We start from the raw sequence: 26,583 nt of genomic DNA on the forward strand, positions 1-26,583 counted from the left end.
ATTTTCATAACATTTGGTTGAGGACCACTTACGTGAGAGACACAAACGAAAAATTCTGCAATTTTTCCATTTGTAAAAGTTTAGAACTTTAGAACGGTAAAAGTGAGCGTCGTGTATGAAAAAGAAAAAATCTTTTTTTTCCATTTGTAAAGGCTGGAAATACAACACCAAAAATCAAACTTGAACTGTGTTTTGTAATAATAAGCTTTGTGTATAAGTTTCATAACATTTAACCTAATTTCAGGTCAAACGAACGCATAGATCAGACGATGGGACATTTTCTCTCATAGGATTGCTGGAACTGGACATACACCCTAGAGTCCTACGAAACTGGACCTACGCTATATAGGATCATTGAAAACTGGACCTCACCTTTGGGTCCATTAAAACTTGATATACATCCAAAGATCTCTGAAAACTGCGATACATCCCCGGAACTCTGAAAACCAGATATACACTCTAGTATCCCTGAATATTTGGTATACATACTAGGATCACTGAAAATCCTAAGACCTCTAAAAACTAGATATAAACCCTGGGATTTCTCAAAACTGACATACATCCCAGGAACCTTAAAACAGACATACACCCTAGACTCCTTAGAAAACTACATATTCCCTAGGATCCTTGAAAACTGGACGTACGCCTAGAATCTTTGAAAACAGGATTTACACCCAACGATCTCAAAAAACAGGATTTACACCCAACGATCTTTGAAAACTGGACATACAATTTGGAATCTTTGAAAACTGGACATACAATTTGGAATCTTTGGAAACTGGACTTACATCTTAGGATCTCTGAAAACTAGACGTATACCATTGGATTTATGAAATCTGGACATTGATCCTAGGATCCTTGAAAACTGGACATACATCCTAACCCATTAAGATTGTGTTACTGTCGTATGCGGGATTCTAACTCACAACCTCTTTATTGACTTGCTAGTGATACAGTAGTTGGACTACTTAGACCATTCAGTCTTCAAGGCACCACAAGTCAATAAGAAAAAATAAATGTTACAGTCGGTTTTAATACTACTTGGCTAACCTGCTGTATCCTTTAGGTTTAACTTGCAAATTAAGTCAAAACCCTTTAAATGTTCTATCTGATGTTCTCATTAAAGCACTTCCAAGAAGTTGAATAAGCTTGATCAAGGATTTGTATAGTTAGATATACAAATCCTTGGCTTGATAAATCTTGAAAATTCCAATGAAATACTAAATCACTGACCCTCTTAAACCACAGAAAGCTAAGGACTTCTTTCTCTTTTTTAAGTGTGTTTTTTTGCTCAGAAATATGAATGCATAAATAACAATATAAAACAAATTATTAGCAATTTATTTCTGCAATATGGGATGATATGATTATATGTGGAATTGCATTATATAATGGTACATATTATATGGCAGTATAAGACCTTACCCCAACCTTTAACTTACACCCAATCCATTCAACAAGTCATTTAACTATTATTAATAAATACACGTAATTTGTCTAGTTATAATTATTAACTTATCTATCACATACCACATACATTACTGACATTACTTATATAATAGATATGATTAAGTGTGGCCTAAGTTGCTGTGCAAATGTGGAGTTTTCAGTTTAAAACAAGGTAATACATGGATAACTTATGATTAAGAAGTGATTTGTATGGTTCCTTCCAAGGTGAATCAATTCAAAAATACTCTTTCTGGTGTTCAGTGATCAACTATGAATCCTAGGTAACTGTTTGGTGAATTTGATTAATATTTTAAACTATCACCAACATTTCATGTGAATAATTTATTCTATTATAAAATCCTTCTAAAATGATCTATATGAATAAAATAGGGCTTGGAGTAAAGGTCAATGAGAAAGAAACCAAACAACACAAAGACATCCAAATTTCCTATCTTGAAAGAGGGACCAAAGATACCAAAGGGACAGTCAAACTCGTAAATCCAAAACAAACTGACAACGCCATGGCTAAAAATGAAAAAGACAAACAGAAAAACAATAGTACACATGACACAACATAGAAAACTAAAGAATAAACAACACGAACCCCACCAAAAAACTAGGGGTGATCTCAGGTGGATCTCAGGAGGGTAAGCAGATCCTGCTCCTTGAAAATGATCAGTAATTAGTATTGACCTTCAAGTAGATCATCCTCAAATGCATAGTACTTTAGGCCACACCCAATCAGGTCAAATTGATAGAATAATAGTAAAATTTACAATTATAGCGTTGTAATATAATAATCTACCACCCTGAGTGACCTATTTTTATACAAATTTGTTTCATAAGAAAATCATTTTTATTGTGACAAAGTATATTTTTGAATTAAAGATTTATACCTTGTTTACTGCTTAAACAATAGTGATTTGGAACTTTTTTTTCATTCATAAAAGGGAGGTAATCTGTCAAAATCATGACCACAACATGAATCCATCATATATAAACGTGAACTTACATAAGACATTTTTTTAAAGTCTAAACAGAATAAGGAATAAATCAGTTATGCACCATTTCATTTACAGAATGCAGAACATTTACAAATTATTAGTTTAATATGATAATGATAATGTACTTCCTGTTGACATTGATGAAATCAAATTTTTAATAGAGACATGCAAACCAAACTTTAAAAATATCGATATTAAATTATATTTTATGTATTTAAAAAAAAAATTGTTTATACATGTATATGTCCATCTATTCCCTTCATATTCTGTGGACATGACAATACTATTATTTTGAATGGTTAAAAAAAAGAACTCAACTTAGACTAGTGAGATATTTTCAGTTTCACCAATTTAATTTCTCAAAGACATTTATACCACTTGATGAAAAATTTAATTTCTATTGCTTTTTTCATACCAATTAAAAGAAATTAAAAAAGGTTGTAGGCTGACAATTTGCAATGACTTGAAATATTTCTCCTTCTGGAATAACTTTTGTTTACAAGGCAAGCTTCCAAATAAAACACTTACATGTTTAAAAATAAGCACAAAGTAGCACTGAGTATACTTAAACACTTTTCACAAATGAAGACTAAACTGAAAACAAACATTAACAAATACCATAAATAAATGCAAAAATATGAATAAATAAAGAAATAAGTAACACCCTACAGAAAACATCCTACTCAACAATTTTAATTTATTGTAGCCATCCCCTAAGTTAGAATCAACTCTACTTAAAATATCTATTGTTTTCAAACCCAAACTTGGAAGTAAGAAATGACTTTGGATGTAAATAAAAATTTATGTCTAAAAATCCTATGTATCTGCTTATTTTAAAATCAAAATTGAATGTTCTCCTGGGAGCTTATAAATACAAATATTCAATTTAATTTAGTCTCATTCTCCTTGCAGTGACATTAAAAATCACAGAACGGGTCAAAGTAATATATATAAATTTGGATTTCCTTATTCAATATTAACCACTGACATGGCACAGTTAACAAATTTGGTCCACTAATAGAACAAATGTTCAACACTGAAAACAAACACACATTTAAAAGAACATTAAAGGCACATTTTATCTGCTTTGATTAAAATGCATATTTTTCAAAATCACACTCAGTCTGACTGTTCTGTAATTTTATTCAAACCTAGCAATGGCTACAATATAGCTATCAATCAATACATTTTTATCCAACCTCCATCTTTTATAATTAGAAGGGATGATCCTACCTACCAAGGCAAAACTTATCACAGGGTTTTAATTTAAAAATTTCCACTGAGATCTCATTATATGCACAAACCTTACATGTATGGTTTATACAACCTATGAATATTTTGAATGTATTTGTTTTTGTATAGCTGAAGCAAAATATTTGTTACAATGTATAATTCAGCAGTAGCTTCAAAAAGCATAATATAACCAACAAACTGCATCTGTATAACACACACACACAAAAAGTCCATAAAATTTGTGAATATTGAAAGTTTACAAAAACTGGTTTTTCAATAGAATTTAACAAAAGCACCATATTTATGAATAAAAGGAGATGTGAGGTACATAAAAATAAGACATACCTACATTAGGTGGCATTATTTTTGAAGAGGAATATGTTTAAGCTTAACCTTTGATGCAATGAGAATAAGAAAATCTCTTTAGTTTTCCTTTCTTCCAATAAGCTAATGTGAAGTATGTACTTACCGGTACAATAAAAACATAGCCTGTTAATTCATTATATGTCACTGTAATCAATATCTTAAGACCAATAAAATATATCAAACCAACAGAATGATATCAGATTCAACAAATTTTGAAAGCAAATTCTGGGGCTTTACCTCAAGAAAAGTGAGGCTTTAACTTTAAGCCATTTTTAGACTGATTTTTATGGGAGATTTTTGTTAAAAAGAAACTTTCAGAACAAATAGTGGTACAATAAACTCCTGTCATTATTACTTTAAAGTTCCAATATAGTTTGCAGACTAAGAAATCAACCAATCAAAATATTGGATTTAGTGTTTCAAGCACAAATCTTATACACTGAGGACTGTACAGCTTTATGAGAGCCCTGGAAGCCCCTGAATCAAGTGTTGACTTCAGATCCTCATTCTAGATATATGACAACGGTTTCTCCCTCAATATTGTAACTGATGGTATATAATGAATCTACAGAGCGTGGAATGGTTCATACACAAGTATACAAGTTGAGCACTGGGATAATTTACATAATGATGTGTTTATACAAAGTGGTTTACAAATTTATCACCTGTTTTTGTATTTGAAAAAGTAGAAATTTAAAGTTTTATATTGCTATAGCTAAAATGCTAATGACAATCTTTCAAATTATTTCTTTGTCTTATTGCAACAATTTAGAATAAATGATTGATTTTATAGAGTTATGTGTTGTTTCAACAGTAATATTAAACACATACAGATATGTTATTCCAAAATTTCTGCATCTTGCATCCAAAATTGGACTTCCACTTTAGATAAAAACATGTGATAAATTTCACAATCACTTTTGACAAATTTGTTAAATTATTATATACAATATTTATATATATGTACATTAGTTTACAATACACAATTGTTTATATATTTACACTTTACAAGATGTGCAAAATCTATTCTTTCTAATGTCATAAAATGCTCATGAACTGATGATAAACAGAAAAGGTTTCTTGGTAACTTTGAACTTTTTTGATAGATATTTGAAGAGGAGAGATCACTAATTATATGGATTCCCTTTAACATAAATAGTTACCTATAGAACTACAATAAATGTACATGAACCATAGTCATTAGTTATTGTTTTCCAAAACCTAATCTTAATTTATACAAAGAAAATGAGAAATCGTAAATTATTATAAATTAACAAGAAGCTATATAACTAAAAATGTTCTTCATAAATTCGACCAAGATCAAATATTTATCTGTTTAAGGTTTCATAGAATAATCTAATTTTTATTTACCCAATTCCTCTACTTTTAAACTAAATACCCAATCCTACCCTAATTTCAGTGGCTACCATAAATAACCAATTTTACTAAAAATTTTGGCTTACTCCTATCGAATGGAAAACTGTTAACTTTTATCTGAAATAATATTTCTAAAATTTTAGTATGTACATTTCTATCTATCTATCTATCCAATTTTTAGTATTAACAAACCCTAAAAAGATATCTTTCTAACTTTAGCCTGGCATATACTACACTTAAAGACTTAATTGGCAGTCAATTTGATAGTGTTCATTTAAATCAAAATTTTTAGATGTTTTTACATGTAACAGTCCCACATGGAGTATGTGTTACAATTGGCAGTTGTTCATATCTTGGTGGTTGTTGATGCAATGTCAAAAGCTAGTTGTATCAAGTGACGTCTTACGGTTCTTGCTGATGGCAGGTGTACTTTAGGTGAAAATAGATGAAGATTATGCACTGGTATTATAAATGGAAATCAGCAGATTATAAGCATATTATGTAAAAAATTTGAACTTGAAACATTCAATTATGTAATAACCATAAGAAAATGACTCATAAAGCAGTATTTTGATGATACAATTCAACAGGATTTGTAAATTTCAAATCAGATATGTGTGCAATGTGATATTCAACTTCATTGTATGGAACAATAGACAATATTCTACTGAAAACCACATAAAAATTTGAAAATTTCCACCCATTCACTTGATAATGAAGACAACTTGTACCAGATGGCTTAGAAAATACCTTTCTAACAACTTCAAAATATTGCATTTAAGTTTCGTTATAAAAGCTTACGAAACTGTTGCTAGAAAAATATGATTATCTTCAATATCTAAAGCTTAAAGCAGGAGGTATGATAAGGGTAATATTCTGCCTATTATATGGGACTAATAGCAAAATCAAGGATGCTTTCAATATCATAATTATTTTATCAATACAAGTACATGAATTGGATGATACTTTCTTGACATTTTGATGGCTATTTTTATAGTTTTATAAAAAGATTTGTGTCAAGTTTTGCCCACAATGATATTGTTATTTAAATCAACATCTTTGATTTTGTTGGTAGTTTTACCTAAAATGAAAGAAATTTGTAGCTATAAAAAGTTTTAAAAATAAATAAGTTTATTCATACTCAGTGTTTTTAGTTTAAGGTGCCAAAAGGTGGCCTTTTCTTACCTTCTCCTTTAGGAAATTGAATCTTGAAATAATATTAATTATATTGTAATAAAATTTTGAGCTATAATGAAGTTTAAATGAAAATCAATAATGCACAAATACCTCATAGATTTAAACCAAACCCTGTTAATTTATAATAAAAGATTCTAGTAAGAAATTAACCTTGTGCATATTGTTAAAAAAATGGTTTTTTGGTGTTTTTTTTTACATTTAACACATTACACATTATATCAGACTGAATAAATCTGAGAATGGAAATGTGAAATGTGTCATTGAGACAAAAAACAGACATATGAGCAATAAAAAGCTAGAAAACTAAGTCCTTGAATAGTCAAAAAATTACTTATTTCAAAATAAAATAATAAAAAAATTATGGACTTGGAGAATAATGCAATTTTTCATTCATTGTTGAAGCATCACTATAACCTATCAAACATTTTCTTTGAATAAAAGAAAGATTTCATTTCGAAAAACTTCCATAGAAATAGCACAAGGTTAATTTCTTTTTAGTTTCACTTTATCTAATGAAAACCCTGTATTACTTAAAAAAGATATAAGAAGACAAATGCATCCTTAAATATATTTCCTCATAACTGTTTTTTTTAGAAGTACAATAATTTTGCTCAGCTAAAACATGAACATCACAACTTTTAACATATAATACTGAGTGCATATAACACAAATCACAACCCCACATCAGACTTGGACATATGCATGTTAAGACACATAAAATAATTATCTTCTGTTGAAAGCTCAAAGGTTCAAAGCTGGGTACTGCAAATGCATGAACTCTGTTCCAGTTTTGAAATTCTGTTTCATTTTTGATGAATTTCAGCAGGTTCAAGCCAAAGTTTATGCCATTAGGTTCTTCAAATATAACAATTACTGATGACGAAAGATGGTTGTTTCACAAAAATTTTGGAACTGTAAGTAGCTGGTTCACACAATATATCTTCAAATGTTGGTTGTAAGAGTTCATTTTGCTAAGCCAGTTCACACTGCATCTTGAGGTTCAAATGAAAGCCAGACTTGTTAAAGTTCAAACTCATTTGGTCTCCAAGAGGTTCACAAGAATTCAGTTCAATCCATTTTCATAACATGTCAAAGTGGTTCAAACACAGACTCATAAGTCAAAAAATTAACACGTCAAAATTGGCACTGTTTTAGAAGCAACTATAGTCTGCAAAAAGCTCGATTAAACACAAACTTCAGCATTACCTCGGAATATTGGTTTAAATTCATACTAACATAAATTTTCCTTCCTAATTAAAAATTAACTTTTTATGGAAATAACTTACAGGAAAGTTTATTAACATATGATAAATAACAAAAAAACAAAACAAGCAACATGTTTGCGTAAAATGTTAACATGTGTTTAAAACCAAAACAAATATGGAAGGAAATTCATGCCCAATATGAAATGCAGCATTCCATTGGTGGAGTAAATCTTCTTTCATGAAAGACTATAGGTGATTGGTTAGAAAGTCTGTTCATCATCACAAGCATCTGTCCAATGACCAAATGCTGCAAACAAAATAAGAATGCACACAGTCAATGTTATATTGTCAATTTTTCTAAATTTTCATCCAGTTCTTTCATACAAATTGGTTTGCAGATATAACTGACCCATTTTCGATTATTTTCAGATTAAAAATTATTTTGTTATTCTACTTTTTACTTTATAAAATTAAAAGTATATGATAGGAAGTATACAAATTCTAACTAGGAGCTGGATGATTGATTGGTTGGTTGGTGTTTAATGCCACTTTCCACACCAGGCCTCTACATTATCATTTTTTCTCACTTGTCCCTTCGGACAAGTTGCAAGAAAATCAACTTGTCCGAACTCATAACTCACTTGTCCGAATTTATAATTGAAAATTCTCTGTATTGATTATACATGTTATATGCAATAATAACACTTGCCCTTTGATTGTACCTAATAAAGATCATTAAAGGGAGCATTTTGTTATGTTATATGAATACTACATCAAAATTCATTTTATTATTTCAGACTGAAGGCTTATTTGCAAGACTGAGCTCTCTAACACATTGTCACTATCATGTGTCGTTCAAAATCAAATGATACAAACTTTAATTAAAAATTTTAAAGTTAAGGTAAAACTCCATATGGAGGTGCTCCTAATTCAAGAGACTTATACTAAGAAGAAACATTTACATTTGGTTTCCTTCCCCTTACTTATTTTCCCCTGGTCAATGGCTGCCAGCATGTTCAAATACGTTCAATCAGAGACCTAATATACAAGTTTATATGTCTCTGGTTCAATCAATGAATATTTATTTCATTTTGTATGATCAATAAAACAATCATTCATATTTTTAGGAATGTAAAAGTCTTGAATTTGATCTATTAACATCTGACATCGATTTTTTCACTTGTCCCATCGGACAAGTAGTATGATGAATCTACTTGCCCGACACCTATTTCCACTTGTCCCGGACAATCGGACAAACGGTAATGTCGAGCCCTGCACACTATTGTGCTATTGTATGGCTGTCAATATTGATTGAGGAAGCCAGAGTGAGAGAACCTCAGACTTTTGGTAATGCTGGTTTGATATACCATGCATAATAATTCTTGACGGGATGAGCTTCAAGTATTTTTTGACTGACCAAAGCAGCATTTTTAGATAAAATCTACAAATCTACAAACCAATTTATCAAAAAAGTGTGATTATACACATATTTTGTAATTTATTATTAAATTTTGAAAGATGAAAAAGACATTTCCAAATTGCAACTACTTTTTCTTTATCCCTAGGGAAAAATATCAAAGTTATTTATTGTCTTTTCATTTTTATAACAATATAACAATAAACATGTTAAACTTTCAATGGCAGATCACTGAATTTCCGAAAATTACTTTTTTATTACCTGTCCGACATTATTTATAAGCATTTTCATACCCACAATTTTTATATTTACATTTTGACCCCATTTAACATTTAATAGATCTGCCAGTGAGGTTCATTTCAATTTGATACATATATTTCAGTAGATGATTGTGGCCAATCAAAATTCATAAAGAAAACATTTTTTCTCACTGTTGTATATAACTGTACTATTTTTTAAAGTTATTTTTAATACAATAAAATGTTTGCATTTTTCCATCAATCTTTTGAAACATAATCTAATTTTTCATCTTTTACAAAAATGTTTGATTTAAATTAATTTAAATTTTAAGTTTTGACTGGCCATATCATGCAGTTAATTCATGATAATATAGTTGAAAATAAAAATATGATTCATGCCATTAACATTTCATCAATTTCAAAACAGAATGCAATATAGAGGAAATATCAAAGTTAGTTAATTACAGGCTAAGAATTCAATTTCAGAATCCAGAAAAGAATGATATGGCCAGGAGAAAGCCAGAATATTGCTTGTAAATTTATTTATGAAGTTTTAGTAATATCCATTTCATGAATAGTTATTAACTGATAGTTAATACCTGATAAAGAACAGAGCTAATCACAATAAAGTTCCGTTGGATGAACAAGACTGACATTCTAAACTTGAAATAACTATTTATCCTTTTACTTTTCAATAAAACTATAATTATTTATCTTTCACTCTCTTAACTAAAAGTAAAATCTTTGCTCAAATAAATTCTGAATGATCACATACATTGACAGCGAAACATTTGATCTACTGTTTAAAAGTTGGAATTTTGAATTCTATCAGAGAACCAAAATTTTACTAGTTTCAATATATACCAACAAATTTTTTGTAATATTTCTTATTACTTTATCATGTAACATGGGAAATTTTAGCAAAGACATTATCTTGGCTAATTTAGTTATCAAGATATAATTCCTTAAATGTCTCCTTTTGTAAATTCCAGCTTTATGGAAATTAGACCGAAGGACAAGAAAGATTAGATAAAGGGAGCAGGGTTTGAGTCAATGCCTTTGAAAATATTACCCAGAATTCAATATAATCTAAAACTTTCTTACCTTCACATATATCACAGTAAGGTCGTAGTTGTTTACGGTCACCACCGTGATGTGAGGGCGATGGAGTTTCCTCGTCGTAATCCATGGCCTGACAAGGACAATCTTCAGTATCATGTTTATCAAACACGTCACAAATATCACAGAATAATCTTGGAGGAGGCTTTTTACTTTCACTTCTATAAATAGACATCAAACAAATAAATATACCAGAATAATCACAGAGGAGGCTTCTTACTTTCACTTCTATAAATAGACATAGGAAAGAAATGTATCACAGAATAATCATAGAGGCAGCTTCATACTTTCATTTCTACAAATATATATCATAGAATAATCACAGAAGATTATTTTCACTGATACTTAATTTTGCATCCTTTTCTTATTTAATAGACCACTTTCGAGTTCCGTCACCGGCAAAAACTCGTCAATTATGCTCGCCTTTATGACATCACTTACCAGATAGAGGGGCTCGCCTGTATCCCTGTACTATTTACGTTCATCAAGCGTCTTAGTGATCGTCTTTGTGCAGGATAAACTAGAAATAATGGTTGCTCTGTAGGTACTTACTGACAATTCCCTAATGACAGCAGTGTTGATTGTCAATTTTGAGAATTCAATTTGCCTAATAATTCGTACAATATAGAATTATAGTTTTCCAACCACTCGCTCAACATTGGAAGGAAGTGACGACGCCCCTAAACGCAAAAATGACGGTGACAAAGGCGCGTATAATTTAAGAGTTTTTTCCGGTGACGGATGAACTCGAAAGTGGTCTATTGAGGTAGTTAAATAAGGAAAGATCCAAATTTGACATATTCCAAACTATTCATATTTGCGTTAATTTTCTACTCGAGAAGGTCATAAAAATTAGTTGGTTTACAGTAACTACCATGTAACTAATAAAATAGAGAATGGAAATGATAATGTGTCAAAGAGACAACAACCCGACCAAAGAATTAACAACAGCAGAAGGTCACCAACAGGTCTTCAATGTAGTGAAAAATTATCGCACCCGGAGGCGTCCTTCAGCTGGCCCCTAAACAAAAATACACTAGTTCAGTGATAATGAACGCCATACTAATTTACACCATTTTAAAGATATACCTACTCTTCAATTGACTACTTACACTTCTTCCATAGAACTGTTGGCCTCCCCATTTGTAAGAACACCTGATTCCATGGCTTCCAATCTTGTTTTTAAATCTCCATTTTTCTTTTGTAGATCAACTATCACAGAGTTAAGGAATTCAACCTAAAATCAAATGACTAGATTAAGAATCTTGCTGGAATATCTACTGTGGGTTCACTAACTTTTTCATGGATGACGGAAAACTTACATTTTTGTGGATATTTGATTTCACAGGGTTTTAGTCATACAAGTCTTAATAAAAATTGTTATTCATTGAACATTTAATTTCATGGGTCAACTGTACCAATGAAATCCATGAAAACTGGTGTCCAACGAATAATAAAGAATTCACAGTTTCTCCTTTCAGCTCAGACATTTTTTCCAAAAAAATGTACTGTTGACTGTTGTACACTTTCTTTGAAGTATGCTGAGATATAACTTTTAGAAAAAAAAAACAATGTTGAAATGATTATTACCCCAAGGTCAGTATTCTTTCAAGCAAGACAGTTGCAAACAACAGTTTAAAGAAATAAAAGCTTTTTTTTTAGTAAAATTCTTACTTGTTTATTGAAAATGGTAAATATCAATTTTTACTGCCCATTTTTTTTTATTTCCAAATATAAGCAAGTTTTAAAATTTGATTTTTATCTCCAGTTTTTCTTACCTTATTGAACTTTCACACATTTTCTTATTCTGTGTGTAAATAAAAGGTTGGTTAACATGGTTTTTTTGTTGTTCATCATTTTATACATAAATTAGGCTGTTAGTTTTTTTTTATTGTTTTACATTTGTCATTTCAGGGCCTTTTATAGCTGACTATGCGGTACGGCCATTGCTCATTGTTCAATACAATATTGTAACCTATAAGTGTATGTTATTTGGTCTATTGTGGAGAGTTGTCTCATTCAAAATAATACCACATTCTTCTTTTCTATATTTATCTTGTAACTATATATACTGACTGACCTGACCGTCTATTGTCTGTTTATCTTCAATTTCATTGGCTACAAAAAAAAAACCAATATCTCAATACATGTATAAGCTTCTCACAAGCAGGAAAAAATTCTACCAAAGGATGTCAGATATTGGTTTTTTGTTGTTAAATCAACTAGCTATGAGTACTTGAAGGCACATGTTTAAATGGCATATCACTTATGGAATACTTATGTTCAAGAAACTGTAGCTAAATTTAAATTTTAACAAATAGTGAGACTGTCTATCTATAGTTGAATTTAAGCATTCTTTTTTTACTTATTCAACCTAAAAGAAGCTACTATTTAATCTTTCATTCCTACATTATTTAACTAGTCGAAAGTTAAGATTTTACAATAGAGTGAATTCAGTATCTCTTTTTGAAGTTGTATTATAGATTGTACCTGACAGTCCTATAGTATTACTGTTAACTTCTTGAGCCTGGAGTTGAGATTTCAGTGAGTTTACCTGACAGTCCTATAGTATTACTGTTAACTTCTTGAGCCTGAAGTTGAGATTTTAGTGAGTTTACCTGAGATTCCTATAGTATTACTGTTAACTTCTTGAGCCTGGAGTTGAGATTTTAGTGAGTTTACCTGAGAGTCCTATAGTATTACTGTTAACTTCTTGAGCCTGAAGTTGAGATTTTAGTGAGTTTACCTGAGATTCCTATAGTATTACTGTTAACTTCTTGAGCCTGGAGTTGAGATTTTAGTGAGTTTACCTGAGAGTCCTATAGTATTACTGTTAACTTCTTGAGCCTGAAGTTGAGATTTCAGTGAGTTTACCTGAGAGTCCTATAGTATTACTGTTAACTTCTTGAGCCTGAAGTTGAGATTTTAGTGAGTTTACCTGAGAGTCCTATAGTATTACTGTTAACTTCTTGAGCCTGGAGTTGAGATTTTAGTGAGTTTATCTGACTCATTAAGTCTTTGTTTTCTTTTTCTTGGTTCTCTGTCGAATGTCTGAACTTATCCAGTGAGGCATTTTCATTCTTTAAGTTGGCAACCTGTTTGTATATAAAAAAAACAGTTTTAAACAGACTTATAATTCAGTACAAGTACACATGAAGTACCTATCTTTACCAAAATAGCTGTTTGAATCAAACAATATATAATTTGGTTTTGCTATTTTGTACATTGTGTATATTTGTATGTCAGAAAAGATTGAATAAATAGAGAGTGTGTCCATGGGACAAAGATGATGCCCAGCTTCCATACAACATGTAAACAATCATATCTGTAGAATGATAAAAGTGATGCAATCCAAATGTGAACTTAATCTGTGTTTTGTGGTATTAAGCAATGAGTATAAGTTTAATAACATATGCTTGAGGCAAACTTAAGTCAGAGATCGGAAAACATATTTTGGACATATAAACTAGAGGCTCTTTGGGCCAGGTGAGCTAAAAAGAGTAACACTTAATCCCACCTCAGCTGCAGTTAGGGTATAAAAAACAAGAATGTGTCCAAAGTACACGGATGCCCCACTCGCACTATCCTTTTCTATGTTCAGTGGACCATGAAATTGGGGTCAAAACTATAATTTGGCATTAAAATTAGAAAGATCATATCATGGGGAACATGTGTACTAAGTTTCAAGTTGATTGGACTTCAACTTCTTCAAAAACTACCTTGACCAAAAACTTTTACCTGAAGCGAACGGACGCACTGACGGAGGCACAGACGGACGAACGAACGGAGGCACAGACCAGAAAACATAATGCCCCTCTACTATCGTAGGTGGTGGGGCATAAAAACACTTCTGAATAGGTTTCATTTATAGAAAAAAGACAGATATTGCTGCATTAAAATGTCAAACAATCAAGAGGAATTTGGGCAAACAAATCCAAAAATAGAAATGATCTCATCAATATCTGATAGTGAACATGTCTAGTGGGACAGCTGACAAGGTTAACTTAAAAAATCTGTGCCCCACCCCAAAAGGAGAAGCTATAATTACCTCTTTCTGAAGTGAAATCTTTGTCTTTTCTAGACTGTCAATTTCCTTCCTGTGACTGAAAAATAAACATAATAGGAAAATAAGTTGTATGTCGCTTGTTTATTTAAACTTCACTTTTTAGAGTAAACATAGAACAAATTACAATGTAAAATGATTTCAATATGCTGAATACTTGTTAATTGGATTATTTTTTTATGACATCACTCATTTTTTCCTTTGGTTTAATCTCTTATCTCAGGAGTTAAAATTATCACTTTAAGTTTAGGTGAATATTTCAGATGTAATTTATCTTTTTGTTTGCATTTTAAATGCAGTGTACTGAAATTGTTCTTCACAATACCAACTTGATTCATTTGGAAATATTTCTTTTTTGTGTTGGTTGAAATAATCATGTATGTTTTTCAGAACTGGGCTCAGGATATAAAATACTTTCTTAAAGAGGAATTTCTGTTCATTATTAAAATTAAGCTTTTGTTTTGTCTGTGTTTAAAACAAATAACATATACATAGAAATATCCTTTATAATACATCAAAAATCTAACTAAAACAGCTGAAAAAATGAAAAAGCTTAATGTTAAATGTTAATTGGTGACAATTTTTTTTAATTGTAACTAACTAAATGTTATTTGCCCTAAAATGCAAAGTTTGGGAGAGAAAATAAAACATCATATTTTCTTCTTAGAAATTTTAATCTTTCGTTTGCTCAAAGTTTTTTTCCTATAGACACTTTGTTGTTATGTTTCTAATCTAAAAGTTATATGCTCATGATGCCATTCTGTTCTTTAATTCCACAAGTTTTTTTTATAATTTACTTAAAAATAAGATTTATCCTTTTCTCAAAGATATAGTTTCAAGAGTTTATTCCAAAGAGTTTTCAAACAAGTTTTTTTTGTCAAAAGAGAAAATATTTTGCATCATTTCTTTTTTCTCAACATCATTAGACCAAATTGCATAGTCTCATATCTATCTTCCAGTTAAATAGCAAATATTTGTCCGAACGAATAGCCTTTAAAAATTTACTATGGTTACAGAAACCTTGTGAATATTCAAATTACCAGATAATTTACATAATTTATTCAAAATACCAGATAATTTACATAATTTATTTAAAATACAAGATATATTAACATAATTTATTCAAAATACTACACACATTTACATAATTTATTCAAAATACCAGATACATTTAAATAATTAGTTGACTACTTTAATGAGCATCTCCATGCATGTACAGAAGCAAAATTACATAATTATACACTGGCTTAATAATTCATTCCATATTATCTAGTGTTCTTGGTATGATAATCATTTCTTCAGTCAAATAAAAAATTTCATGCTGTTAGTATTGGTGATCTTTAAACCTGATCCAGATATCATTTCCTTTAAGGTTATTTTTATTTAATATGTTATTTAAAAAAAAACAGGTAATCATAGAGATGCAAGAATTAAGGGGATTCAAAATCATGCATCTGACAAAAAATTTGTGAATAAGAATAAATTTTGTACTTTCTGCTTCTTTATCTTAATACAGGGATTTAAAGTAGGTTGTGAGTTAAACAAAAATATCTGAATCAGATTTCATTGTATAGTTTAAAAGAAATTTTTCTATCTTCTTTTAGTCCCAAATATATAAGATTTTTTTTCTAAATCTTCTATTATTCCTAACTATTTAAGATATTTCTTTTACATATATCTTCTATTATTCCCAAATATATGTATTTCTTATAAAGCGTTTTGTCCTCAGAGTAGGTCACCAATTTGTAATTTTAAGTAGAAGTTCAAATGTCAAACTGTTTTCCAAAAAGAGGTTACATCTTGTAAATGCAACAGACACATTTAAAACATATCTATGTTAGAAATTCAGTAATGACCTTTTATGACGAAGGTTGTTTAAAAAATAGCTTAAAAAAATAAACAAATCATTAAAGCATTCTGTAAACCAACTTATTTTCGCGGATACTTTATTTTGCGTTCCTCTCTTTCTTGACCACTTCACGGCTATTTTATTTCGCGATTTTCTTATTTACTTGAAGGAAAGATCTAAGTTTTACATGTTCAGGACGATTTATATTCGAGTTTTTTTTCTACTCGCGAAAGTCGTGAAAATAAACCGCTCGCGAAAATAAGTTGGTTTACAGTATTTGATATTGAAAATTCTATTTTTACACTTAAAACAGAAGACAAGTAAAGCTTGTACAACATTGGTCAAGATCACAGAATGAAAAGAAAAATATAGACTTCAAATGAGTTATTCAGGGGACAGAACTCTAACAAGCATTATTCAACTCAAGGTCACTTAAGTCTGTAGAAATAACTGTGCAATAATAATAATTTCTAGCAAATATAACATTCATGCACTTGTGAGCTTACCATTAAGACCATGTGGTGAAATCAGCGACACACACAGTCAAGGTTGAATAAAAAACACAATACACACTTTAATAAGACAGTTCTAAAACTACTTCCCAATTAGTTGAACATTTCTTTTATTCAACTTATTGTTTGAAGGTGATTTTCTAATACTGTATAGCGGGTTATTTTTGCAGGGTGTAAATTTTGTATTATTTTCGCGGATAGAACAAAACAGTCAAAATAAATTCCACCAATTTAAAAGTGCACATGCAAAGGTACTGATAAAAGTTTTTCATTTGTGGAAATAATAACCGCCAAAATATTTTGTATACCTTATTCAATGTAAACTACAAAATTTTACACCTGCGAAAAATAACCTGCTATATGGTATCACATTCCTTCACTGCAAAAATATCTTAACATTACATTGAAAACTAAGGCTATATCTTCCTTTTTCATAACTTTAAAAGCTCCTGATGACTAAATTCAAAATAGAAATAAAGCTTACAACTACTGTAAATTCAGAAATTAATGCGAGGTTTTTATTATTGCGAAAAATGCGACCGAGTTGTAAACGCAATAATTTAAACTCGCATTTTGAAATATTTTATATGAATTTAACACGATTTTTCTCAAAATCGTAAAAATTAAAATCGCATTTAAGTCTAAAATGACAAAATCGCAATAATAAATGCACGCAATAATTTCTGAATTTACAGTAGTTGATTATACACTCAGGTAAGTTTAGCTAAAATCATGTCTATTTTAACTAAGTAATATGTATTAAGGTACACAAGAACACAGATACTTCTTGATGATATATTGAGTGAACCCACAAAAATGGTGCTTTTAATTATGTGTATTGGCATTATTTTTATGCTTTAACATTTCCTCCACTGATACACATAATTAATATGGCTACTATTAATGACAGCTGTATTTTGAACTCATATGGTAAGAGACCTCTTATGTTAGTACACCTTTTCTGTATGAACTTACAAGAATGGTTTATGCTGTAAAAGAACTGCAAGTATTGAACAGTCGAAGTCAGCCGGACCGGAGATACACATAGTTCGACTCAAAGGAAAAGCGGAAATTTGACAGAACAAGGGACACAACTCTTGCTTAGCATGGTAAAGCTAAAATAAATCAGGGCGAATATGGAAAGGGGATCAATATTCTGGTATCAGATCGATGTATTTGTATGTCATGGTCTTTCATTATTATAATAACATTGTTTTTACTTATTCAATTGTTTCAGTTACAATTGTTTCCTATGGCTTTTATCAGAGAGAGTAATTTCAAATCAATAGTTTCGTTATTTAGGTCGTTTAAAGTTGACAAAATTGTTTAAAAGGAAGTCATAATCCTATCCTTAAATTTCAAGTCAACCGAGTTCGAGACGAGAGTTAACTGTAAATTATATCCAACCACTTTTTCATTATACAGATTTGTGACAATTCTACAACACTTTCTAAGTATGTATGTGTCACACACAGTGAAGTGATCAACCATGACAAAGTGACAAATATTTTGACTAAGGACAACACCCACCTTTCTTCTGTTTTCTCCATTTCTTGGTTTAACTGCATGTTCTGTTCTTCTAACTGTGAAAGTAAAAAATAATGACTTGTCGTTAAATTATGTTATGTTTTGAAATTATGTGCATTTTTTTCTAACAAGCTTTGTATAATTATAAATTGTAGTAAGTGGTTTAAAAATTCTTTTCCCTGTACTATATACTGTCAGTCTGCACGGTTGGCCACTAGTCCGATGCCCCAGACTAGTAAAATTTCATTCGGACTAGTAATATTTTGCAAAATTTTGTTAAGCCCAATAAGAAAAATGTCAGAATATTGGTCTGTGGACTAGTAGTTGAAAAAGTTTTTGGTGCAGACTGTACTGTAAGCCAGCGTATATTTCCAGATTCTTTATTTCATGTTTAGCTCTTTCTAACACATATCACACAGATTTTATATCGCAATTCTCAAATTTACTTGATATGGTTGAGTAAAGAAATAGCAAGTTTTACATATTTCAACAATTTATATTCATGAAAATAAAATGCTTGCAAAAAATAGTTGCATACAGCATATTTCCATTGACAGCTCTTATCCAGTTTTTAGAATTTAAAGACAGTTATCATCAATTACCCTCCTCCTTTCTTCAGCGACCAGATTAGAGAATTCTAACTGAGCCTTCATGGTATCTCTCTCATCCTCCACCTCTTTAAACAAAGCCTCTAACTGGTTATATTTTTGGTCTGTCTCAGAGGTCTGCATTAGAAGTTTCTTTTCCAATTCCTTCACTGTTTTTTCTCCACGGCTTATTTCTGATTGTAACATGCCATCTAATTCTTTTACCCTGGCCTGTGCTTTCTGAATCTGTATTAAAAAAACATGTCATTCTATCTTTGATACAGTGAAACCTGGGTAAACCGAACCCTGATAAAACCGAATTTCAGTTTAAACCGAACAATTTTCAAAGTCCCACAAAATTTCCCTATCAATTAACGTTAATCTAACCTGAAAAAAACGAACCCTGTCGACACCGAATTCCGAACGCTTTTTTGAAGGCTCGTTAGTAAGTATGTAACTTAAAATTACCTGTCAAAATCGATCGATAGCAATCAAAACAAAAAAGCATTTTTAATTATTTGCATGATTTAATTAAACAAACACAGGATGACAGAGTATCCCCGGGGTAATTGAGGTTTAATGAACTGCTGAGTTGTTTTTACAAACTAATCAGCTAATTAGCATGTCTGTGTCTTTGTATTCAGTGATCAAATGATTTGTTTGTAAAGAAACGTTAAACTGGTCAGCTGCCCTATCGCCGGAAAGGACAAGAATGGATCTTTTCCTTAAATCAATTAAATGCTCGTTACTCAAATATTTACGGTCATAAATTGGTAACTGTCATTTAGTAGCTAACCTGTTTAATTAAACAATAGTTTTAAAGCGTTTCGCTGGATTAAGAAGTCGTGCAAGACTTTCGAATTATATTTACGGGATGCCGGATTCCCTTTTGAGGCCCTATATATATAATTCATGCTCCTCCTCCTCCGTTATCTATTTGTCAACGATAAAGTCCGAGAATAAACTGGACCCCTGCTGTTGTTTCGCTCTTATCTTGTGGCAAAGTATCGATCAGCGGGTGACCAGTTTAGTCCAAGAACTCGTGTGTTCAGATTATTGAAAATGACGATATCGATTCAACAACGGAATCGTCTTTTGACAGTGACTGAGAATCTGAATTGGTCACTGAATCAACGGATTAGAAAATAATTATAAAAAGCAAATTCGCTCCATGTCGGACATTATTGAACGATTTATACCTTTACACAACGAGGATTGTGATTGACGGAGCGGTGTTTGATTTAGATCTAAAAAGGAAAAATACGTCTATCTTCATCTATCTATCTTTTTACATTTACATATAAATCATCATGAAAATAAATTGTCGTCTGTTGTGTCACCTATCGTGCCTTGTTAGTAAGTGCCTAAATTATTTTGGTGTCGACTTCCCAGGGACTAAACTTAACTGTTTTTCTCTAGGGGCCAGCTGGGCCCCTAAGATATTTTTTTCAGGGGCCCACTTAAAATTTTAGGAGCCCACTAATCTTTATACTAAAATAAAACAAAACTGAAAATTACTTAGTATATACTTACTAACAGTGTTCCAGCTTAAATCTCAGGGCAGAAGGGTGCTAGTTTTCTGAAAGGGCACTTTAGCGTAATAACCGGGATTGTAAGGATACTTTGTACAAGTTACCTTGAATATTGGTAGCTATAGGCTCAGCTGGAGAACATTGTATTTAAACCTTATTCAGAAATTAATATGTTCTTGATGTTGGTTCCAGTCAGATTTTTTTTTTATCAAATTATCATACCATGAAGCAAAGCAAATCATTTTGATGTTTATAGTTAACAAACTTGTACATTTGTTAAGTGCTCCCACGTAAGGAGGATCATTCATACAAGAAGTAAAACAGGAAGTAGTCTTCATATATGTTCAAATACAAACTTCTTTGATTCTTCTTTAAATGTATGTTCATGGTATCACTATGAAACAAAACAGTTTTTGTAATGAAGCCTTATTGTGAAATCCTACTTGTAGTCTTGAAAATGTTTTCTATGGTAACCATTATAATATTTGAATTATTGCCACCAGAAATGCATCATAAGATTTGACAATATTTATTTTAGGTTGTTTCCTAACAAAATTATCTCCCTTCAAATTTTCAACTTCCTGTTGACCTTTAGACAATATGGCTTTTTCTTTGAACATTAAATATTATCTCAATCCAAGCCATCCTCTAATAGTGTTGATCAAAATATATTTTTCAATATGTTTTTAATGAAGATTGGATATCAAACTAGATATTGGGATTTTTATTTACGAGATTTTAAATTTCGTTTTTTATTAAATATTTTTGTAAAAAGCGATTCAGGGACAAGTTACCGTCTAACACAGGCTTGTAATGAATCGCAGGACAATAAGAAAACATCCCTTTCACAATGCTTATTGAACAGTAAAATAGAAAACACTGTTCAATAATGAAATTATCGTAGAAAATTTAGCAGAACTAAGAAAACATGCGGAAAGAAGAAGGTATATATATGCAACATCGTGACTCCGGATTGAAAACATAGCTATTCGACTGGGTTCAGTTATTAGAAATAACCTACTGGTTTTCGGAAATACTCTATATTATCGCTTTGATAAGACAAACAGGTTTCCTTTTGGGAACAGTCTTTGGTAATATTTCGGGGGAAGGGTACAAATGGGATTTACTTCAATTTTTTTACAGTCGCCAGCTGGGCGACCATGTTGACTAAATATATTCGCCCAGCCGAAAATCTGGTCGCCTCGGGCGCCCGGGCGAGCGTTAAGTTTAGTCCCTGCCTTCCGTTTACCTCTTCAATCCGAACACCTGTGAAAACCGAACAAAACGAAAAGTCCCGTAGGTGTTCGGTTTGGACAGGTTTCACTGTATATAGTATATACACAAATTTGATCTGTGTTGTCATTTTGGTTAATTGATGCTTAGATTTGCTTTTCATTCTTCCAATCCTTTTGGTTAATATATAGTTCAACTAGTGTGTAGGTAATTATACATCCTGGGCTTTCAAATTTTAAGGTTTGAGTGTTCATAATGAAAGTTAATCTAGGGGGGAGTTGGACTCACAAACTCGACTTTAACAGTCACAATTCGAACAGAACATTGACTTTGACAGTGCTTTGTTTGGACGAACCCCCCTGGCTACGGGTATGTTAATCTGTGAAATGATACCTACTATTAATATAATATGATATTAATAAAAATAAAAGATTTATAGAAACTAGCAACAACTTGAGCATAACTAACCTGTGTCTGTAGATCCTGTGACTGACTTTGTGATTTCTGTGACATAGCTTCTTCTTTATCATTCACTTCTGTTTTCATTTTCTCAACCTATTATTTAATAAAATGCTATAAAATATGTATGAATCTAAACTATAACTGTAAAGTCCTTAATTTATTCTGTCTCCTTTTTAACAAAGTTTCATTGCTTGATTGTTGGTATTTTAACACCACTTTTAAGCGCCACATTTGGGCTATATCATGGCGTCCATTTTTTGTTGGTGAGGATGTCCGAGTGTCAGGAGAAAACTACCGACCTTCAAAAGGTTAACTGACAATCTTAGTCAATTATAATTAGAGTCCAGTGCACCCGCACAAGGGGTGGTAGAAATCACAACCTCAGTGTTGACTGCCTAGTGATTAAAGTAGTAGAACTAGTTAGACCACTTGACCACCTCAGTGTTGACTGCCTAGTGATTAAAGTAGTAGAACTAGTTAGACCACTTGACCACCTCAGTGTTGACTGCCTAGTGATTAAAGTAGTAGAACTAGTTAGACCCCTTGACCACCTCAGTGTTGACTGCCTAGTGATTTAAGTAGTAGAACTAGTTAGACCACTTGACCACCTCAGTGTTGACTGCCTAGTGATTAAAGTAGTAGAACTAGTTAGACCACTTGACCACCTCAGTGTTGACTGCCTAGTGATTAAAGTAGTAGAACTAGTTAGACCACTTGACCACCTAGGTTCTATGAAGTCTTATTTGTATCACAGAATGAATGTCTATCCCTTTTCAAAACAAGATCACATCCCCACTAATTGCCAAAGAATATTACTGAATTAAACTTCTTCATTTTCAAACATTTCTTATCTCATTTAAATGTAATGAAGATTCTGTTAGTTCAGACAGTAAAACTTTTTTTGTTAAAGAAAAAATAGAAAGCTTGTGGAGATTTTATAGTAAATTTTCAAATTCTGCTTTGAAGGAAATTTGTTTTTTCGTGAAACACTTAAAATCATGATTTACCCTCCCTAAAAATTACCAAAAAATAATATCCTCAAAAACAAGGTTGAATCCTCAATGATTATTGGTTTAATTGGGGAGCAGAGGGGTCCCGATCCTGAAGTTCTGGGCTTAAACACATGAAATCATGAGGTTCAAAATTTAAAGAAATTTAAATTCCGACATCCCGAAATTCGAAGAAGAAAAATCCCAAATCATGAAAAGATCAATCCCGAAATCCTGAGCTTAAAAGCACCCGAACCCAGAATCCAGATAAGGTCCGTCCCTCTTCAAACCTCTTACAAAATTATTCCAGATTTACTTTAAAAATGTTTTATTTTGTTTGACTCCATTACCTCTTTCTGTAATTCTTCGATCTGTATATCTTTCTGTTGAAGTGAAGCTTTACTTTCTACTAGTTCCCTGTTGACCTTGTCATTTTCTTCCACAAGTTTAGTCTTCTCAGTTACCAGTTCTTCTTTTTCTTGTAGAATCTATTCAAAATAGAAAGTTTTAAACTTATTTGCAATTCAGAAAAGCAAAGTACTGTAAATTCAGAAATTATTGCGAGGTTTTTATTAATGCGAAAAAAAGCGACAGAGTTGTAAACACAATAATTTAAAAAGGGTTTTTCTAGTAAAAATTAAAATCGAATTTTAGTCTTAAATGACAAAATTGCAATAATAAATGCACACAATAATTTCTGAATTTACAGTACTTTTTTATTTTTCAATGAATTACTTTACAATTTGTTCCTTCTATTGGATTGAAAATGCCAATATAGAACTGCATAATCAGATTTTTTCACCATTCACTAAAGTTAAAGCAACTCTACAATTCAGTACTCTAGTATAAAAAAGATCAGCTACTTATAATTATAATGCTTCAACTGACCAGAAATGACCCTTAATAGAAATATAGATAAGTTGCCAATTTAGATTTTGTGAATGAACTGTCTCGGCTATCCTGGGGACTTTTATAAGAAAAGATGTTATTAGACAATGTGACTTGAAATTATTTGCTTTGTCACATAAAATGTTTTTTCCTGAAAAAGTTAGATCATGTATTGGGGTCAAACAGATGTGCTGTGTGAATTTTGTCTGTCTTTTTAGTTTGAAAGCAGGGTATACTGCATATTATGTGTATTGTCAAAGTGCTTTCACTATGTACTATGCATGTTTTATTGAAAGAGACTTACGAAATTATAGAAATTTAGCATCTGACACTCTGCCACTTTTATAAACTTACAGACATTGTTGTTTCTGATTATAAAATTACAGAAGTTTCAGTTTCTGCAAATAAACCTTACAGAAGTTTCAGTTTCTTAAAATTAACTTACAGGAGTTTCAGTTTCTTAAAATTAACTTTCATAAGTTTCAGTTTCTTCAAATTAACTTATAGAAGTTTCAGTTTCTTAAAATTAACTTACAGAAGTTTTAGTTTCTGACCATTAACTTACAGAAGTTTTAGTTTCTGACAATTAACTTACAGAAGTTTAGTTTCTGACAATTAACTAACAAAAGTTTTAGTTTCTGACAATTAACTTACAGAAGTTTAAGTTTCTGACCATAAACTAACAGAAGTTTTAGTTTCTGACCATTAACTTACAGAAGTTTTAGATTCTGGCCATTTACTTACAGAAGTTTTAGTTTCTGACAATTAACTTACAGAAGTTTTGGTTTCTGACAATTAACTTACAGAAGTTTAAGTTTCTGACAATTAACTTACAGACATTTTAGTTTCTGACCATTAACTTACAGAAGTTTTAGTTCTGACAATTAACTTACAGAAGTTTTAGTTCTGACACTTGACTGAAAATTAACTAACAGAAGTTTTAGTTTCTGAACATTAACTTACAGAAGTTTAAGTTTCTAACAATTAACTTACAGAAATTTTAGTTTCTGACAATAAACTTACAGAAGCTTTAGTTTCTGACAATTAACTTACAGAAGTTTTAGTTTCTGACAATTAACTTACAGAAGTTTTAGTTCTGACACTTGACTGAGAATTAACTTACAGAAGTTTTAGTTTCGGAACATAAACTTACAGAAGCTTTAGTTTCTGACACTTGACTCTGACAATTAACTTACAGAAGCTTTAGTTTCTGACACTTGACTCTGGCAATTAACTTACAGAAGCTTTAGTTTCTGACACTTGACTCTGACAATTAACTTACAGAAGATTTAGTTTCTGACACTTGACTCTGACAATTAACTTACAGAAGTTTTAGTTTCTGACACTTGACTGACAATTAACTTACAGAAGTTTTAGTTTCTGACACTTGACTGACAATTAACTTACAGAAGATTTAGTTTCTGACACTTGACTCTGACAATTAACTTACAGAAGTTTTTGTTTCTGACAATTAACTTACAGAAGTTTTAGTTTCCGACGCTTGACTCGGACAATTACCTTACAGATGTTTTAGTTTCTGACAATTAACTTACAGAAGATTTAGTTTCTGACACTTTGTCCTTGTCCTCCTTCAGATCCTCAATCTGTTGCTGAAGTTTATTTTTCTCGTCCACCATTTTTTCGTACTCTAATTGAACCTTACTGTTAGTTACTCTGATATGTATTAAGTCTGTGTTTATACTATCTTTCTCGCCTTCTAACCTTTTCACCAATTTGTCACCTTTTTCTTTTTCAAACTGAAAATTTAAATGTTTTTTTTTTAAATTCATCTACTTTCTTTTTTGACCTCTGAAAGCTTTAGTCCAAAGAACTGAATCAATGTTACATTCAAGAACTACATCAACAATGGTGTTTTGTGTAAATACTAAAAAATGTTCTACGAAAATGTTACCAGAAGAAAAAGCAAGTCATGTCATATTTGTTTTAAGTTAAAACTTTTGTCATAAAATATAAAATTGAGAATGGAAATGAAAATGGGGAATGTGTCAAAGAGACAACAATCAGACTAAAGAGCAGAAAACAGTCAAAGGCCACCAATGGGTCTTCAATACAGTGAGAAAATCCCACACATGGAGGTGTGCTTCAGCTGGCCCTTAAACAGATGTTAGCTTGTGTTTTGGTTTTTTTTGCTTGATTTTCGGTGTTTTTTTTGTTGTTGTTTTTTCTTCATTTGCAAACTATAACAAGTGTTACTGCGAGCTACTGCTCACTGATGATACCCCCGCTGCAAATGGATAATGTTAATGTGTAAAAATATGTAAATCAGAAGATGTCGAGTGATGAATCTACCAACGCATCACACAGTATAGCTGAC

At 31.2% G+C, this 26,583-nt stretch overlaps 1 protein-coding gene across 11 annotated transcripts in view; it reads right to left on the reverse strand.

The window, feature by feature from the left end:
* The window catches only part of LOC134701964 (CAP-Gly domain-containing linker protein 1-like), an 87,314-nt gene that overhangs the window by 3,557 nt on the left and 57,174 nt on the right, over positions 1-26,583 (reverse strand). For 9 of the 11 annotated variants that reach the window (XM_063563082.1, XM_063563084.1, XM_063563081.1 and 6 more), the window contains 10 exons: positions 25,802-26,005; positions 23,711-23,848; positions 22,378-22,464; positions 19,160-19,390; positions 18,561-18,613; positions 14,655-14,709; positions 13,545-13,701; positions 12,687-12,724; positions 11,719-11,843; positions 10,592-10,767 (listed from right to left, as the gene is read on the reverse strand). In XM_063563082.1, the coding sequence (XP_063419152.1) occupies positions 10,592-10,767; positions 11,719-11,843; positions 12,687-12,724; positions 13,545-13,701; positions 14,655-14,709; positions 18,561-18,613; positions 19,160-19,390; positions 22,378-22,464; positions 23,711-23,848; positions 25,802-26,005 (1,264 nt within the window). Of the gene's footprint in view, positions 1-7,130; positions 8,139-10,591; positions 10,768-11,718; positions 11,844-12,686; positions 12,725-13,544; positions 13,702-14,654; positions 14,710-18,560; positions 18,614-19,159; positions 19,391-22,377; positions 22,465-23,710; positions 23,849-25,801; positions 26,006-26,583 lie in introns of those variants that run through there. The other 2 variants (XM_063563085.1, XM_063563078.1) reach the window with 2 other exon arrangements.

The sequence above is a fragment of the Mytilus trossulus genome, unplaced genomic scaffold, assembly GCF_036588685.1.
Source record: "Mytilus trossulus isolate FHL-02 unplaced genomic scaffold, PNRI_Mtr1.1.1.hap1 h1tg000373l__unscaffolded, whole genome shotgun sequence".
In the NCBI taxonomy this organism is placed as follows: Eukaryota; Metazoa; Mollusca; class Bivalvia; order Mytilida; family Mytilidae; genus Mytilus; species Mytilus trossulus.